Raw genomic sequence first — 18,521 nt, 5'->3', positions numbered from 1 at the left:
TAATTCAAAAAAAAATTATTGTAAGTACAAAAAAAGAGATCTGCCAAATAAAAACAAGAGCACTGCAATGCAGAGCAATATACACAAAGCAAAGTCATATATGACCTTTGACCCTTAAGTCATCCGGAACATGCGCTCTGCACATCGTTGCAATGTGGTGAACATTTCTGCCAAGTTTCTTTGAAATCCTTCCAGCAGTTCAAGAGTTACAGAGCGGACATGAAACAAACTGATATGACTTTTGACCCCTAAGTGTGACCTTGACCTAGAAGCAAGTCATCCGGAACATGCGCTCTGCACGTCGTCTTGGTGTGGTGAACATTTGTGGTAAGTTTCTTTGAAATCCTTCAAGGGGTTCAAGAGTTACAGAGCGGACACGAAACAAACTGATATGACCTTTGACTCCTAAGTGTGACCATGACCTTGAAGCGAGACATCCGGAACATGCGCTCTGCACGTCGTCTGGGTGTGGTGAACATTTGTGTCAAGTTTCCTTGAAATCCTTCAAGGGGTTCAAGAGTTACAGAGCGGACACAAAATTGCTAACGGACAGACGGACAGATGGACAGACGGACGGACAGACGGACACCAGCGTCATAACATAATACGTCCCTTCGGGCGTATAAAAAAGAGTAGGTGTAAAAAACCTTTAACCAAGGAGGGGATGCAGAAAGACGCCGATGCTGGGGTGAGTAGGATAGCTCTCCATATACTTCATATAGTCGAGCAAAAATTAAAATTTCCATGAAAACATTTCAAAACAAGAATCATGTTTTATGAAAGATGAAGCTTGAAGATATATTTTTCGTCATATATTTAGCTCTGGAGACCATGTTTTCAGACAATTCAAAATAATTTAAACTCCCTTTGTAGACAGTCACTCTAGGAACATTTCTTTGTAATTACTATTTCAACAATCTTGGAAAAAGGATCACCTAAGAAATGTCTGCGATAAATTACAGTTGAAACTGAACAAGTACCTGAAAATGTCTTCCAGATAGCCAGAATTTTGAGATAAGACAGTTCGAGACATCAAATTTCAACTGGTTGCAGTTTCGTTATGTAAATATACATAAAAGGAAAATTGACCACACCCTCTGGCAATCATGTTTTTCGATGAATCTCAAGAAACAAACTAATCCTGGTCACTAAAGGAACATTTGAATGAAATTCTAATACAATTAAGCCAATATTTTCTGACAAGATATAAATTTCTTACTACATATATACAGGGAAAAGTGATCATGCCCTTTGGCAGTCATGATCTTTTTTTTTCAAAATAAGAATAATCTGAACAATCTTGGTAGAAGATCACCTATGTTTCATCAACATGCACTAAATGATTTTAAAGGTAATGTGGTGGACAGATGAATGGTGAACAACTGAGCAAACACTCTTAAATGAGCTGGTACTGTGAAATGATTTAATTTCGTCGGCACGAAATTTCGTGGTTTTGGCCAAAATGGCTGTTTCGTGGGGACGTAAATTCGTGGATTTTCAATTTTTGAAAAAAACAACAAGGAGCTGCGTTCAATAAATGCTTGATGCCCCCGGTGGCATCCTTGTCTATACAAAGCAACCTAAGTCCAAAACGAGGTCAAGGTCAAGGTCAAACTGAGGTCAGGTGATGTCTGAAGGTGAGGAATGGTCACAGGTTACATCTGCATTAGTATCAAGTCATTCTAGTAAGAGGTATTGATGCTAGATGAAACGGTCCCACTTGGTTAACCAAGAGATGGCCCATATAAAGCAACCTAAGTCCAAAATGAGGTCAAGGTCAAGGTCAAACTGAGGTCAGGTGATGTCTGAAGATGAGGAATGGTCACAGGTTACATCTGCATTAGTATCAAGTCATTCTAGTTAGGGTATTGATGCTAGACGAAACGATTCCATTAGGTTAACCTCGTACGGATGGACGGACGAACGGACAGGACAATCACTATATGCCTCCCGCATCAGTAGATGCCGGAGGCATAAAAATATATCATAATTTCCACAGGAATAGATCTACTAGTACTTCTGTCCTTACATGTGAAACCTACACATGTCAAACAGCGCTAACATGGTTACCGAATTTGCAATCTACGCCTCAGGAGATTAGTGAGTGATCATGTGCCAATTAACGAATGCGTTATCTATAATTATACGACCCCTAATTTGCAAAACTTTTTAAAACTGTGAAATATTCAACGAGAAAAGTGGGCGCCAATTAAAAAGTGTCAAAATCGTAGCAACTTACACAATTAGTATTCATAATCGAAACAAATATAAAGTTGATCATTTGATCGTGTTTTAAACAAGAACTACTTATTGTGCTGCAAATTAAAACAAACTATAATAGTTGGAATAATGTAGTACCATAATAATCCTTACATAAACTATTATAAACTGGTCAGATTTTTTTTTTTTTTTTTTTCAAAATGAATGCGCGTCTGCATCTAAAATTACAAGCTGTTGAACTTGTGCATGTGTTATTTCCTGCCGAGAAAGGTGTGATGTGAATTAGATATTAATGCATCGGATACAAATCTAACAATTAATTTGTAATATTTAATAGTTCTAAAGTCGTAGTATTTTACTACATTTCAGTAAAAATAAAGGCTAGTGTATAAACACTGCATAGCGGGGCCGAAAAAAATCAAATAACAGCCGTATTATAGTGTGGTTGGCACGTGACGCTACGTCAAACTTCTATTTTTAGTATCTACTTTCACTTTGACAAACATGTCATAAACAAACCACGGGTACATTTCTAAATGAAACAGTTTTGTTTCCACGCATACTTATGTTTATCATTATGGAGTCTCCATAACTACACGAAAGCTGCAGGTTAGTACTGCCGCATGCACACAACTATGGATAAGATTGAATGGCTATGTTGTCTGTTTTGACGACTTTGCGTACAATTAAAAATTATTGCTGGCACAATTTGTTCGTTGGGACATAAATTCGTGGTTGAGCTCAACCATGAAATCCACGAAAATTAATCCCCCACAAATAATAATGATTTCACAGTATATCTACAGTTTTTAGCTTTTAGACTGCTAAATTTCTAAAATCAACTTGCCCAATATTCAACTGGAGCAGTACCATTTAATACTCGAAGGGATGTTATTTTAAAATTTACTGACTGAATAGCGAACAGTGCAGACTATGATCAGCCTGCACATATGTGCAGGCTGATTTTGGTCTGCGCTGGTCGCAAAGGCAATTTCCCTTGCCGCCAGCAGGCTGAAGTTAGTTACAAATGTTGGCCAGGTATTAAACAAACACAGAAACAAATTTGATTTACTATAAACAGCAACATTCTACACCAACCTAAACGTGGAGTAAATATTAATATTGATTAGTTATTATCTGCACACGAGACATTTCCACACTAGCTTAAATTCTACTTAATTTTACTTGATGAATTGCATGACAATAAGTAGTTACTTACTTACTGATACCATTATATTACTTCTACCACAAGAGAAATATTTATGTTGAAGTGACCACTACACAACAATATACTGGTTCAGTATATAAGATACTAGAGAATAGGTGACAATGATATCTGCACCCTTTCTCTACCACTTCATGCTTCGTGACTTTTTAAGCTTTTTGTCTTGTTCCTTAAATTACACACTGGGGCAGTGTTCCAGTGGAAAAACACTTATTTTTCAAATGGACTGACAAAACCCCTCACCCTTTTAATTCATGCAAAATTCAAAATTATTTGTTAAAGAAGAAAAAGATTATGAGGTTATGATTTCAGATTTGTACATGTTCCTGCAGAATTTCCTTCTACATAAGTAAGTGTATTCTATATTCAGCTGTTCAATTCTATCTTTTACTTAATACTGACTTTAAGAAACAGTAAGACACAACATATCACTTACCTGTTGCATGCTGCTGAACGCTAAAAGCATCATCATACAAGTATTCATCATCATCATCAGCAGTGACAGCAGTTTCTCGTTTTACTGTGAAAGCATCATCGTAGTCACTGATTATCTCCTCTAGACTACTTAAAGACTTGGCAGCCTGCTCAGCTCTGTAATACAGAAATCAGTCATGTAATAATTTATGGAAGTCATGTCACCCCTCAATTTTATGTCATGTGACTGTCCAGTCAGTAATGTGACCATACAGTTAAAGGTTGATGAAACAGCTATGTTATACTTAGCATTGTAAAAATGTTTGTCTTACTGTCAAAATATACTTTCAATACAATATGAGCTGTGTTATGAGAAAACCAGCATAGTGGGTTTGCGACCAGCATGGATCCAGACCAGCCTGCGCATCTACGCAGTCTGGTCAGGCTCCATGCTGTTCGCTTTTAAAGCATATTGGAATTGGTGAAACTGTTAGCGAACAGCATGGATCCTGACCAGACTGCGTGGATGCACAGGCTGGTCTGGATCCATGCTGGTCGCAAAGCCACTATGTTGGTTTTCTCATGGCACGGCTCAATTATATGTTATAGTAACGATTAAGCACAAGTCTTTCAACAGTGTTTCCACCAAGACATTTTTTAGGAGACAATCTTTCTATACTCATAGCCAAGATTCAGTCTATATAAAAGTACAAGGAACAGCTAGTAAAGCTAATAATTGAATGGAAATATCTCTATATATTACAAATGACAAGTTAAATGTTGTAGTTATTTATTATTTATACATACTGGTCATTTTTCAGGACCAAAGCACTACGTTTAAGTTCTTCATCTCTTGCTGCAGACAGTCTTCTTGATTTCTGTCTTCCCAAAAATCCTCGTACAACTATAAACAAGAGTGCAAGTCTGTCACAAAATACGCCCGTCTAAATATTCAGTTAAGTATCATAAAAAGATTTTGAGTAATTAAAGGGCCATAATCCATGAGTGCCTGAGGTGATTTGGGTGGTTATTGAACTTGGCCGAGATATTATGCCCACAAACATTGTCAGCAAGTTTGGTGAAGATCGGATCAAAACTGTTCGACTCTGAGAGCGGAGAGGCTAAATTCGCAGATTTCGAATAATTTAAGGGCCATAATCAAAGAGTGCCCAGGGCTATTTGGCTGGTTATCGAACTTGGCTAAGATATTATGCCCACAAAAATTGTCAGCAAGTTTGGTTAGGATCGAATGAAAACTATTTGACTTAGAGAGCAGACATGCTTTTGAACGCCGACCACCTGCCTGCCCGCCCGCCGCAGGTGTTTACATAATACGCCCCGCTTTTTCAGAGATGGGCGTATAAAAATTTAAGATTTAAGGTGACATCAATCATCTAAAAAAATATCTCTACAAGGTGTAAATATGACTTCGTTCTTAAACATTACATGATTCTCAATCCTCTATCACCTAAAGTAACAATAATGTATTTGAAATAGGATGAAAAGAGCAAATATCAAAGAATTTCTTAGCAACTATTGGTTTTTACTACACACAAGGACAGTTTTGTCAAATACAGATGTTTCATTACATGTACTTCTGAAAGAAAACGCGAAGATATTATATTCATATAATAGTATTAAAGATACAAACCAAAGTTTTGATAAAATTGTAGGAAGCTGAGTACAGATATGTAAGGGACCAAGACATCAACATATTCAAGCTTCTACTTGTTCTAATATTACAGGTTTATCAAATGAAAAATGGTTATTGCAGTAGTAACTCACCTGCTTGTGCTGTAGTGACCTTCCTTTCAAGGTCAGCGGTCAAGTTATCAAGTTTGTCGACATGTTCACTCTTCAGAAACAGCTTCGTTCTTCCAAACTGAAAACATAAAGTCATACTAACTAAGATGCATAAACTTACTAGAATTTAAGGAACTGTCTACTGTAAAAGGGATCTCCTTAGCAAAGTAGTAAAAGTTGCTGACTTAAAATTTTTTATTCCTCACTGTTGTCAGTTTGAGCTGCGTTCTGCTCTTGGATAACCGTACTTTCATGAAAGGAAGCTTATATTTTGTACCAGTGCTGGTACCCGGTACTCAATTACATTTTACATATCCTCAGTGTAAGCTGACCAAAAATAACGCTTCAAAGTAAAGGTAATGAAGGTCATTTTTGTGTTTTGATTATTTTGATTGGTTTTGTTTGAAGTCACACTAACATAATTTAGGTGTGACTTCAACACTTTTAGTGAAGTGTCCCTTCAAGCATTACCTCAGGCACAGGCACTATCACGGGCAAGCACCTGGGTTGAACTATCATAAGCATCTGATGTCTTTCTCACATGATGAATCCAGTGGGTCTTGAACCCACAGCACTGCTGGGCAAATGATTCAGGCAATCTGACTAAAGTATTTGATCTTCTAAACGAAGATCTGAGAATGACCCATTCACATTCGTCTTCTGTATATATTGGATTTCCGATATTACTATTTTTATTTTTGCAAATCTATTTTTATTTGAACCGATCAGACGCCTTGTTTCAGCATTTGACTGAACCATCAAAACAGCGTCGAATGTCAAAGGGTGAGAAAAATGTGCAGTCAGTCCGGGGCTCGAACCCGGGACCTCTCGCTTACAGGGCGAGTGCCCTACCGACTGAGCCAACTGGCTGTCTGACACCTTACGTGACCAAGTCCGTACCATGACATACGATTTCTCTCAAAACACAAAGGCATAGTCGCGATGTGGTCGCCATAAGAATTGTAAATATGAAAAACCCAGGCTAAATATAGATTTTTTTTTTAAAACTACTTTCGATTACAAGATGTAGTAAGTAGGCTCTGACTGGCTACTGTAAGGGTTGTCAGAACAACGCTATCAATAGCACGTCTTCAGATCCTATGTGCGTAGCGTTAATTGGAGCTGTACTTTATTCAGGTAGCCATGCCAGGTTATAAACATAAGGGAGTAAACCTGGTAAGACACAATTCTATTGCCTTGCAAGACTTACTTCCCTTGTTTCAGATCTTGTTGAAATGCATAAAATTTTATTTGTTTAGTCCATCACATTAGTCCATCACATTAATGATACATACATCTTATAAATACAGATGTTATTAACTTCCTGATAATTAAGTAGTTCTATTTATCCATTTATGTAGCTACTAACTGTTTAAGTCATGTATGTAATGATGTTGATTGCCATGTTAATGCTGTACAGAAATTAATCTATCATGGTTTCAACATATGAGCCGCGCCATGGGAAAACCAACATAGTGGCTTTGCGACCAGCATGGATCCAGACCAGCCTGCGCATCCGCGCAGTCTGGTCAGGAGCCATACTGTTCGCTAACTGTTTCTCTAATTGCAATAGGCTTTGAAAGCGAACAGCATGGATCCTGACCAGACTGCACGGATGCGCAGGCTGGTCTGGATCCATGCTGATCCCAAAGTCACTATGTTGGTTTTCTCATGGCACGGCTCAATTATTATACTATACCTGGACATGCTCTAGCCCATATATTCTGACAACTTCCTCACATTTCTGAATGTCTGTCAGAGGACAAAATGCTGGTAGACAACATTTCACCAATACATGAAACCTGAAAAATGTAAATATTCACTTACGTGTAGATGCCTAATTGGAAGGTTCACGGTTATATTTCAATATCAACCTAACGTCTGCACATTTCTCTGCTATGTAAGGGCAGTACTGTACACTGCATAAACTTTTATACTTTATTCTTTCTAACTGCATGATACAATCCTCATCTTTGACAATATACTTTAATTCATAATACTATTACAAGGGATGACAAATTAAACCTTTCTTAACTGTCATACAAGTGGTATTCTAACCTATTCAAGAAGTCATAAAATGGCAGCCGTAGTGCATATCCAAATTTCCTGATCTTTACTATTTCCGATATTCCTGTATACCGTAGCTGTGCGAGAACATATTCCGGGACAAACATGAAGGCAGACTTGGTTGTATTGGGTTTTATACATCGGACAAAGTGTGGACTGGACACTTGTAGCTTGCTGATAAGGTCACTAAGGGAATTCTGAAATGTACAAATAACAGCATGTAAAATAAAGTAATGAGCCACGCTTCAGTGTTTGAGTGGTTAAGAACATTGACTTCAAATCACTTGCCCCTTGCAGCTGTTGGTTTCAACCCTGCTTGGAGTATTTAATTCTTTTGTGAGACAGTTATCAAGCTGGCTTCTGGGAGGTCATGGGTTCTAAACAGTTGTTGGCTTCTGTCTGAAATAAGCAGCAACTAAATATAGAAGCATCTCTACCAAGTTTAAATCATATTTATCAGATACAATAGTGTGCCATGAAAAAAACATTGTAAATCATGTTTTGGGCAATGCATGACATCATATTAAATACATAAAGAAATACCAAAATGACATATAATAATTGTATGAAATTCCTTACTCTGAAGTGGAAGGCCATGGTAGAAGCACCTTTTTTCTCCACACTGACATTCTTTGGTGCCTTCTTTGCCTCTTTATTATTGGCCTTGAATTTCTTGAAGAACTCAAATGGTGACGAGGATTTCTTCTTGGTTCTTCTGCTATTCCGCTGCTGTCTTGCGCTTGGTGCTAGAGAACCAGTCCGTGTGATCCGGGACTGGAATAATTCTTTGATGAGAAGCTGGTTACTAGCTGTAATAGAAAATATTAAGAAATCATTGGCCTCTGATCACAGCTCTTTATATATATATTTACAAGCTTATGCAAAACAAGAGCTGTCTCCGTAGGATGACACATGCCCCCGATGGCACTTTGAATGAATAGTTATGGCCGATGTTAGAGTTTAGGACCTTTGACCTACGGAGCTGGGTCTTGCGCGCGACACATCGTCTTACTGTGTCACACATTCATGCATAGTTATTTTAAAATCCATGCATGAATGACAAAGATATGGACCGGACATGCCCATCAATGCACTATCATGAAAAATGATCTTTAACGTCTAAGTGTGACCTTGACCTTTGAGCTACGGACCTGGGTCTTGCGTGTGACACGTGGTCTTACTGTGGTACACATTCATGCCAAGTTATTTGAAAATCCATCCATCGATGACAAAGATATGGACCGGACACGCCCATCAATGCACTATCCTTTAACATCTAAGTGTGACCTTGACCTTTGAGCTACGGACCTGGGTCTTGCGCACTGCACGTCGTCTTACTGTGGTACACATTTATGCCAGGTTATTTGAAAATCCATCCATCGATGACAAAGATATGGACCGGACACGCCCATCAATGCACTATCCTTTAACGTCTAAGTGTGACCTTGACCTTTGAGCTACGGACCTGGGTCTTGCGCACTGCACGTCGTCTTACTGTGGTACACATTCATGCCAAGTTATTTGAAAATCCATCCATCGATGACAAAGATATGGACCGGACACGCCCATCAATGCACTATCCTTTAACGTCTAAGTGTGACCTTGACCTTTGAGCTACGGACCTGGGTCTTGCGCACTGCACGTCGTCTTACTGTGGTACACATTCATGCCAAGTTATTTGAAAATCCATCCATCGATGACAAAGATATGGACCGGACACGCCCATCAATGCACTATCCTTTAACGTCTAAGTGTGACCTTGATCTTTGAGCTACGGACCTGGGTCTTGCGCACTGCATGTCGTCTTACTGTGGTACACATTCATGCCAAGTTATTTGAAAATCCATCCATCGATGACAAAGATATGGACCGGACACGAAAATTGCGGACAGACCGACAGACTGACAGACCGACAGACAGACAGACGGTTCAAAAACAAAGGAAACAAAATGAAACCACTGTATAAAAGCATTATTGGAATAGCTGAAATTTGCTTGCCGTGTACCAATACAAATGTTATACTCTAGCTGAAAAAGTATGAATACTATTTTTATTTTTTCCCCTGTGTAGTCAACTCATTCCTGGATAGCTTACTCACATGAAACACTGCAAGACTAAGGCTATATGTAGCAAACAACAATACCTAAAGAAAACAACAAACAACACATTGTGGTCGAAACTTATGATGCCTGTTCACATGACTTACCAGTAGTTTAACATAAACAAAATTAAAAAAAACTTCTAACACTGACCAAAGCATAATAATAAACAGTAACTCAAACTTGACTAAATGTTTCTTACTTTTCATGGTGTATAGAATACTGTTTGGCAGTGTATCTCTATTTTTCTCCAACATTCCTGTGACATCATACATGACACTTCCTGCATAATGCACCACTGTGAAACACAAACCCCCATCTCTCGGTGTCTTATAACAACCTGGATGTTTCTTTCCTGAAACAGAATAAGAAATGTCATTTGTAAATGATAAATACCCCCAAAGTGAACTGCCCTTCCAGGTTTAGGGTGACCTTGACCTGGGACATACAGACCTGACACTTATGCTCTACACATTTTCTCACCAGGCTTAAAGACATATCCATGAGTTGCCAGTGCACATCTTTTGGTGCATTTACATTCAAGTTACAAACAGCTGTTACCATAATTCATGTAGCTGAGCAGAACCCACTAAAATGATAACTTCATCAGTAAATATTACAGAAGTATTAAACCATGTGATTGTTACACACCAAATATGAGTTGCCTAATAAGTGACAAGGTTTTATCAAAGGAAACAGGGAAAACTTAGTAAGAAGTGGACTTTATCTACAGCATATGGAATCGGCCATCAGCCACAATGATTTAGATGTTTTTTTAAATGATTGTAATTAATTGTTCATGGAGAAAGTATAAGATGGGAAGATTGAAATCATTTTCAAATATTTTCATAAAATGCAGATAACTAACAGAACCTGTAATGAAATATTAAAATTGTTCTGTTCTCTTTTTTAGATAAAGGGAGGTAATTAAATGTTATATATCAAGGCAACTTGAGATTACCTGTGTTTTGATGAAGTTTAGTAGCCAAGGATTTGTCTGTAGCTTTTGGGAAGCTGCTCTCCTCATCTAGAATGGCCAATAAACCTGTGTGTTTCTGTAATACAGAAAATAAAAATGAAACATATAATATACGAGGGGTGTTCGGAAAGTTTCAGGACAAGTGCTGTAGCATTCGTATTTTTAAATATTTTTATATAATTCTTTAAACATACATAGTTCCATATACCTTTTACCCATTGTCAGAAGCAAATTTACAAAATCAAAAATAACATGCTAATTATTATTACCATAGCAATGTTAGATAAATGTGAGCAGGTCAACTAAATGTATAAATAATTGCAGAAAGTCTATGTCGTAATATCGGACACAATACACATGTCAAATTTTCTCAAAATATTCCCCAGAGTACTTCACACACTTCTCGTGTCTGTGAACCCAAGATTTAAAGCAGCTGTTGAAGTTTTGTGTTGGTATTCTCCTGATATACTCCCGAACAACCGTTGGCAAGTCTTCGACGTCATCTCAATTCGTTCTTGATGGTTGGGAAAAGCCAAAAGTTACATGGTGCTAGGTCTGGAGAGTATGGGGGATGTGGTATAGTTTTAATATCTAGCCCAGCTAGTGTTGTCTTGGTAAAGACAGACGTATGGTCGTTGCACTGTCATAGTGAAGAAAGAATTTGCCGACAAGCTCCATCATCAAGAACGAATTGAGAGGCTCATCTTTCGACGATGTCGAAGACCTGCCAATGGTTGTTCGGGAGTGTAACAGGAGAAGACCAACAGAAAACTTCAACATCTCCTTTAACTCTTGGTTTCACAGACAAAAGAAGTCTGTGAAGTACTATTGGGGCGGAGGGGGGGTGGGGGGGGGGGCACAAAAACATTTAAAATGAGAAGCTTGACATACAACTCTAACCAGTACTATTACAATACCTGACCCCAGTGACCTTGACATTCTGGGTTCCTGATAGCTCTTAACCACAACTTTACTTTCCCTTACCAAGACCAATCTTTATATCTTTATGTTAGAATTCATGTTAACAGGGTCAGCAGTAAAGAAGATACAGTGACACTGAAAAGCTTGCAATAAATTTATAAGCTTAAAGAAATGGCGACATCAGAGTGAGAAAAACAGCTCTCCATATTCTTCAAACAAACAAGCTAAAAACACACCTCAAAGAAGACATTCAATATGGCCTGGTTGTTGTTATAATCCAAGTCAACCAATGGCACACCCTCTAACAAACAGTCTTCCTGCTCATTTTGGAATATATTATCATTGGTGTACTGCTGGATCTGCTCATTGGCTACATTTATACATATCTGAAAACAGTAACAACATTTATACATGATCTGAAAACAAACATTTGCTATATATATGTGAAAACAGTAGCAACATTTTAAAAACAAAGTGCTAAAGGTAACATATATAAAGAGATGGATATCTAACCTTGAGGTAATAGATTCATATTCAAGGTCATGGATGTAAATTTAAGGTCATGGATTCAATTACAAGGGTATGGATTCAAATGCAATGGCAGGGATGAAACTGTTAGGTAATGGATTTAAATGTAAGGGGATAGATGTATATGCAACATCATGGATTCAAATTCATGGTCATGGATGCAAATGTAAGGTCACTGATTCATTTAGAAGGGCATGGATTCAAATGCAATGCATGGGATAAAATGCAGTCATGGATCCATGGCATAAATGCAAAGGTAGTCATGGATTCAAATGCAAAGTCATTGATGCAAATGTAAGGCCATGGATACAGACAAATGGGCATGAATTACAAGAGCTGTCCGTAAGACAGCATGCTCGACTTCTCTCAGTACTTGACTCTGAATAAGAGCTTTGCCAGTAAAAGGGGCATAAATCTGTCAAAATTCTAATCAGAGTTATGGGGACTGTTTCTTATGGTGTAGCCTTTGATAGTAAATAACTATTTTAAGTTTCAAATCAATAGCTTTGACAGTAACTGTGTTACAGAGATATTGGACTTATAGAGATAAAACTTTAACAACAAATCAAAGGCCTGAAGGGCCTGAGTCGGCTAATGATTGATGTACTGACAGTATAGTCTACCAGTTTCAGTTTGTTTTTAGTTTTTTTTCTTAAAATTTCATAACACAGCTCGATATTTACCCAAAATATTATATCCGGATACGATTACACTTTTCTCCAGTTTCAACAATATATTTTACAAATTGTGATGATACGGAGACATTTAGCAGCAATTGGCAGTATCTGACATTGAAGTTTACGGTTAAATTACCTCTTATTTAAATCTTTTCATAAAAAAGTTGTTTCGTTTCGTGAAAGCAGCCAAACATAGACAATCTACTTTCGATTTCAAAAACTACAAGAAAATACAATTTAATGTTTCGCCGATTTGTTTATTTCTCGAAAAATAAGAATTAAAATCATTTTTAATATCAGTAGTAACTAAACAAACCAGTAAGAGCTTCTTCTTCTGATAATTTATCCATTTACTGACTGCAAAATTCAACCGCAGCAAAGTTTATAGAAATCATACGATGCGTGTATACGTTCAATGTGGGAAAATTAAGGCTGATCGGCTATGTTAACTAACGCATCCAGACGATTCAGATTTTGTTTTTAAAAAAGCATTGTGTGCGTTTCTGTAATTTTATATACGTTTTTATACGCTTAGAAATTATTAGACATGCGTATTTGCATTATTTCTATACGTAATTTACGCTAATACGCATCTTATCTGGAGCCCTGTGGAACTATTTTTTGTCTTTCGCTGGATGTTACACAAGCTTTGTAAGCCTGCGCAATTCTTAAAATGCACATTTATGCTTAATGAGTTACATTCGAGTATTGCACAATTACAAGTTATAAATATGACAGATTACATCGTATATTGGTCATAGCAAAGGGAATTGACACAACTTAACTTCATTCATGCAGTGAACTGTTTGAAATTTGAGAAATCTAATGGAACTACATCCCTTCACGTGTTATTCGGTCCATTTAGAGAATCGCTGAACAGCAAGGACTCGTCAAAAGGCTTTCAGCCTTTAGCCGACTCAAAAATCTAAGTTAAAAAGGGGCATAACTCTGTCAAATTCAAATCAGAGTTGTGGGGATTGTTTCTCCTGGTGTAGACTATGATAGTAAATAACTATTTCAGGTTTCAAGTCAAAAGCTTTGATAGTAATGTAAATTATTTTGAATAAAAATAATTTTATTTATTTTCGAGAAATCACGTTATTGGTCGCTAGGCAAAACAATATAGATTTATAACTGGTTCCATAGCTTTTCTTTATCTCCTGGGTACCGACGTTTTTTAAACCGGTTTCAAGCTAATACGCATGATCAGGTATTGTGCTATAAATACCGCTAAACCCGTGCTCTTCATTCACTTTGCGTTACTACATGGTTGTGTCAAGAGAAAACTTACCAAGGCCAGAGAGAAGTTTTTCAAGGTTACGCTATAAAGAAACATTAAAATGCCACGCGGTCGCCGGAGACAGGCACAGGCTAGACGTGCATTACCGAGACAGGAGAGAGACGTTGAACAGGAGGAGGAACAAAATGCGCCAAATGTTCGGCGTAATCTGAGAAGGAACGCTGCCAGAGACGAGCAGAATGACCAAGGTCAAGGAAATGTCAGGGGTACCAGAGGACAGAAAAGGCCTGCGGCTGACCTCGAGGACGCTGTAGACGAGAGGCTGCTACAAACAGAAGCCGGTGAGTGCAATGTAATTGATTGTGAACAAATTATTAGAAGCTCACAAATTATTCCTCCTACGTGCAATGCTGATTCGAATGTAACTAATTCTTTACAAGGGTGTGGCGGCGCAAATTCTACTGACCCACAAGCCTTAGGTACCCAATGTAACGGGCCATTTAATTTTCAGTCCGAAAATTCTATTTTGCCCATGGTTCGTTTAGCGGACGACGATCTGGCTGCCCATGTCCCAGCTTCTTTAAAACAAAAAATATGCAAAGGGGAATTTGTCAACCTAGCGTTACTGCTCAAAGGGGCAGTAGAATTATCAGAATTTTATTCGGGTAGCGTTTTTCGTTTAAATTCTGAAGGTCATATCGAATCAACAAACAAAGAATGTAAAGAAAAAATTACAAACATAGAGAAATGGACGAACGCGTTCATAATCTATACATCCATTTACTTAGCTACGCATGCAGATAAAGTGTATGAAATGTTACACTACATGTTTAACATTAGAGAATGTGCCTTACGCCAAGGCGATTTTTCATGGAGAACGTATGATGAGCAATTTCGCCTTCGCCAAGCAATTTCCCCAGCCCCTTGGTCAAAAATCAATAATGACTTGTGGTGGCGCTGCATGCAACTGCAACCCACTCATAACAATACATCATATGTAGGTCGGTACACGTGTCAAGACTTTAACAGAGGCAACTGTACTTGGCAAAATTGCAAATTTCCTCATGTATGCTCAAAATGTTCGGGGCCCCATCCAGACATCACATGCTCTAAACAAGGTTCATCTGTAATGAACCAATCTGGTTACTCACGGGGTGGGCAGTTTCGCCCAACACAGCGAAATCTTTTTCGCGGCAGACCCTTTGTTAGACGAGGCAGTTACGGAGGCCCAAGAAAAAATTAACAGTTCCTCAAAATCTAGCTCTTCCACTGAACAGAGTAATTTGGACGTTCATAATTTGGCCCAAACGCCAGTAAACATAACAGCCCTTAAAAAGCATTTAAAAAACTATGACGTCACCAAAGCAGATTTCCTATTAGATGGATTTATGAATGGTTTTTCGTTACAGTATACAGGTCCACGTATCGCACGGGATTCAAAAAATTTGCGTTCAACTTTGTTAAATCCCGATATCATAAAACTACAAATACAAAAAGAAATTAAAACAGGTAGGGTGGCTGGCCCATTCAAAGAAAGGCCGTTACCTAATTTAATCATTTCTCCCATAGGATTAGTGCCAAAGAAAACACCTGGAGAGTATCGAATGATACATCACTTATCATATCCGTCAGGAGATTCGGTGAACAATTACATAGACCCTACTTTGTGTTCTGTACAATACACACACTTCGACGAAGCGGTGAAATTAGTACAGGATTTGGGACGTAATTGCAAATTATTCAAAACTGATATTAAAAGTGCATATAGGCTAATACCTATAAAACCGACTGATTTTGAATTATTAGGCTTTCGTTTTGAAGAAAAATATTATTTTGATAAAGCGCTTCCTTTTGGTGCTTCAATCAGTTGTATCACTTTTGAAAGATTTGCAAGATTTCTTGAATTTAGTGTCAAATCGAAACTCAAATCAGGTGGTCTATTACATTATTTAGACGATTTTTTGGGCGGAGACAAATCAAACGTATCATGTACTGCTGCACTTCAAACGTTTAGAGATACCATGATAGAATTAGGTGTGCCTTTGGCCGAGGAAAAAACGGAAGGCCCGACTGAGGTATTAGTTTTTCTAGGGCTGGAGTTAGACTCAAACCAAATGCTCGTTCGTATCCCAGCTTCAAAAATCCAAGAACTAATGCAAAAAATTAAAGAAATTTTGCTACATCCAAAAACAACACTAAAGAAAATACAATCACTTATAGGTTCTCTGAACTTTTGTTGCTGCGCAATCACTATGGGTAGACCTTTCATCCGTCGTTTGATAAACGCGACCTGTGGATTAACGAAACCATATCATCATATAAGGATAAAAAAAGAACTATGCTTAGATCTGTCAATGTGGTTGATTTTCTTGCAGAATTTTAACGGAATTTCTGTATTTCATGACCGCTTTTGGATATCGAATGCAGATGTCCAACTGTTTTCAGATAGCGCTGCTGGTGAAAACTTAGGGTTCGGCATATATTTTCAAGGTCACTGGTCGCACGCTAAATGGCCTGAAGCATGGCATGATTCGGGTATTACGGCAGATATAACAGTTTTAGAACTGTTTCCAATCTTAGCGGCACTGTATATTTGGGGTGCAGATTTGTCCAATAAAAAGATAAAATTCAATTGTGATAATCAGGCAGTAGTACAAATTTTGAACAAATTAACTTCAAAATCAGAAGCAGTGATGTGCCTGGTCAGAGTATTGACGCTACGATGTTTAAAACTAAATATCTTAATTAAAGCTTGTTATGTACCTGGTCGTAAAAACGAAATCTGTGATGCACTGTCTCGTTTTCAGTTGAACAGATTCAAAAATATAGTCCCAGACGCGGATCAAGAGCCATGTCCCGTTCCACACTTCCTATGGAAAATCTTCGACGTCGAGCTAGACAGCTCATTCGATCAGGAATTGCATATAACTCCAGGTCAACATATAACACAGCTGTAAATGCTTTCATGAACTTTCGGTCTATTTATGGGTTAAAAAACCAACTACCTATTCCTGTCCAACAACTTACGCTGTTTATAGCTTATTGCTTTGAGAAAGGACTCTCACCGAAATCAATATCTACTTATGTAGCAGGCATCAATTATTATCATAAACTTCACGGTTTTTATGATCTTAACAGTATTTTTATTGTCAAGAAATTGCTTGAAGGTTGTCATAGGAGTCGCACTACACAAGATAAGCGTGCTCCGCTGACCAAGCCTGTATTATTCGCTGTTTGTAGGTCACTCTCGGAAGTATGTTATGACAACTATGAAGTAAAGCTATTTCATGCACTTTTTACCTTAGCGTATTTCGGTTTGTTTCGGGTCAGTGAACTTGTTAATGTAAACAAACACCAGTCAGAAATTGCCTTACAGCGCAAAGATTTATATGTTACGAAAGATGATTGTTTAATCATTCGATTACACCGTTATAAAACAAATCAAAGGGGTAAACCGGTATACTTAAAGTTGCCAAGACAAGCTGACAATTTGTGCCCAGTCAAAGCAATAAAGGAATTTCTGTCTGTGAGGCCAAGCATTCAAGCTCCACTTTTTTGTCATCGGGATGGGTCTGTTACAACTAGGACCCAATTCTCTGCAGTCTTAGCAAAAGCCATCAGTAAAACCGGCTTTTTAAGTGCACAGTACAAAACACACAGTTTTAGGATAGGTAGAGCCACTGATCTAGCTTCTGATGGATACCCGTCGGAAATCATAATGAAACTTGGTAGATGGACATCCAATTGCGTTAATCTCTATGTTCGAACATAGTATTAGCCTGCAGGTCTTATAGGGTACAATACAATTAACTTTGTTTCACAACAGTAGTAATTTACATTCCAAACGTAATATTTTTTTTTTTTTCATTAATTCGATTTTATCTCTGAATAAATTTTTATTCAGATGTCTGGGTTGTGGGCGACTCGATCCCGTTCTGGGCCGGCGAACATGCAAAGGCGACCGGGAAGCCAAATCTTGGTAAACCTAACATATCAATTGCTTGGTGGGCTGTCAGAGGTCTTCGTTGGAGAGGTTTCAGACATGCAGTTGAAACACAGGTCATACTTTCATCTCCACCTTCAATAATTTATATCAATTTAGGCGGAAATGACCTAGTTTATGAAAATACATGTGAGTTAAGAAGAATCATTGAGATAGAGATCAATTATTTACGGGAAGCATTCCCAGATACAACAATAGTCTGGGTAGATATACTGCAGAGGCAAAATTGGCAAGGGGCATTTGGCGGGAAAAAGCCAACTGAAAAGAAAAGGAAACGCCTTAACCCCATTGCGCGGAAAATAGTAACCGAGTCCGGGAGAAGTGACGTCATCAGCCCCGATATTG

General features: G+C 38.0%; 1 protein-coding gene and 1 non-coding gene across 15 annotated transcripts in view; both read right to left on the bottom strand.

Moving 5' to 3' along the window:
- Window positions 1-18,521, bottom strand: part of LOC123556063 (unconventional myosin-XVI-like) — a 150,462-nt gene that overhangs the window by 74,161 nt on the left and 57,780 nt on the right. For all 14 annotated transcript variants that reach the window (XR_008371733.1, XR_008371734.1, XM_053548323.1 and 11 more), the window contains 9 exons: window positions 11,965-12,114; window positions 10,790-10,883; window positions 10,031-10,183; window positions 8,309-8,538; window positions 7,721-7,926; window positions 7,362-7,464; window positions 5,645-5,741; window positions 4,667-4,763; window positions 3,882-4,036 (listed from right to left, as the gene is read on the bottom strand). Coding sequence is in view for 12 of the 14 variants with exons in the window: in XM_053548323.1 (XP_053404298.1) it covers window positions 3,882-4,036; window positions 4,667-4,763; window positions 5,645-5,741; window positions 7,362-7,464; window positions 7,721-7,926; window positions 8,309-8,538; window positions 10,031-10,183; window positions 10,790-10,883; window positions 11,965-12,114 (1,285 nt within the window). In the remaining 2 variants the exon portion in view is untranslated. The remainder of the gene's footprint in view (window positions 1-3,881; window positions 4,037-4,666; window positions 4,764-5,644; window positions 5,742-7,361; window positions 7,465-7,720; window positions 7,927-8,308; window positions 8,539-10,030; window positions 10,184-10,789; window positions 10,884-11,964; window positions 12,115-18,521) is intronic.
- Trnat-ugu (transfer RNA threonine (anticodon UGU)) lies at window positions 6,460-6,532 on the bottom strand. The gene has a single exon. It is a non-coding gene; the product is annotated as a tRNA-Thr (tRNA).

Source organism: Mercenaria mercenaria, chromosome 7 (assembly GCF_021730395.1).
Source record: "Mercenaria mercenaria strain notata chromosome 7, MADL_Memer_1, whole genome shotgun sequence".
NCBI lineage: Eukaryota > Metazoa > Mollusca > Bivalvia > Venerida > Veneridae > Mercenaria > Mercenaria mercenaria.
This window is presented reverse-complemented; position numbering and strand designations above follow the sequence as displayed.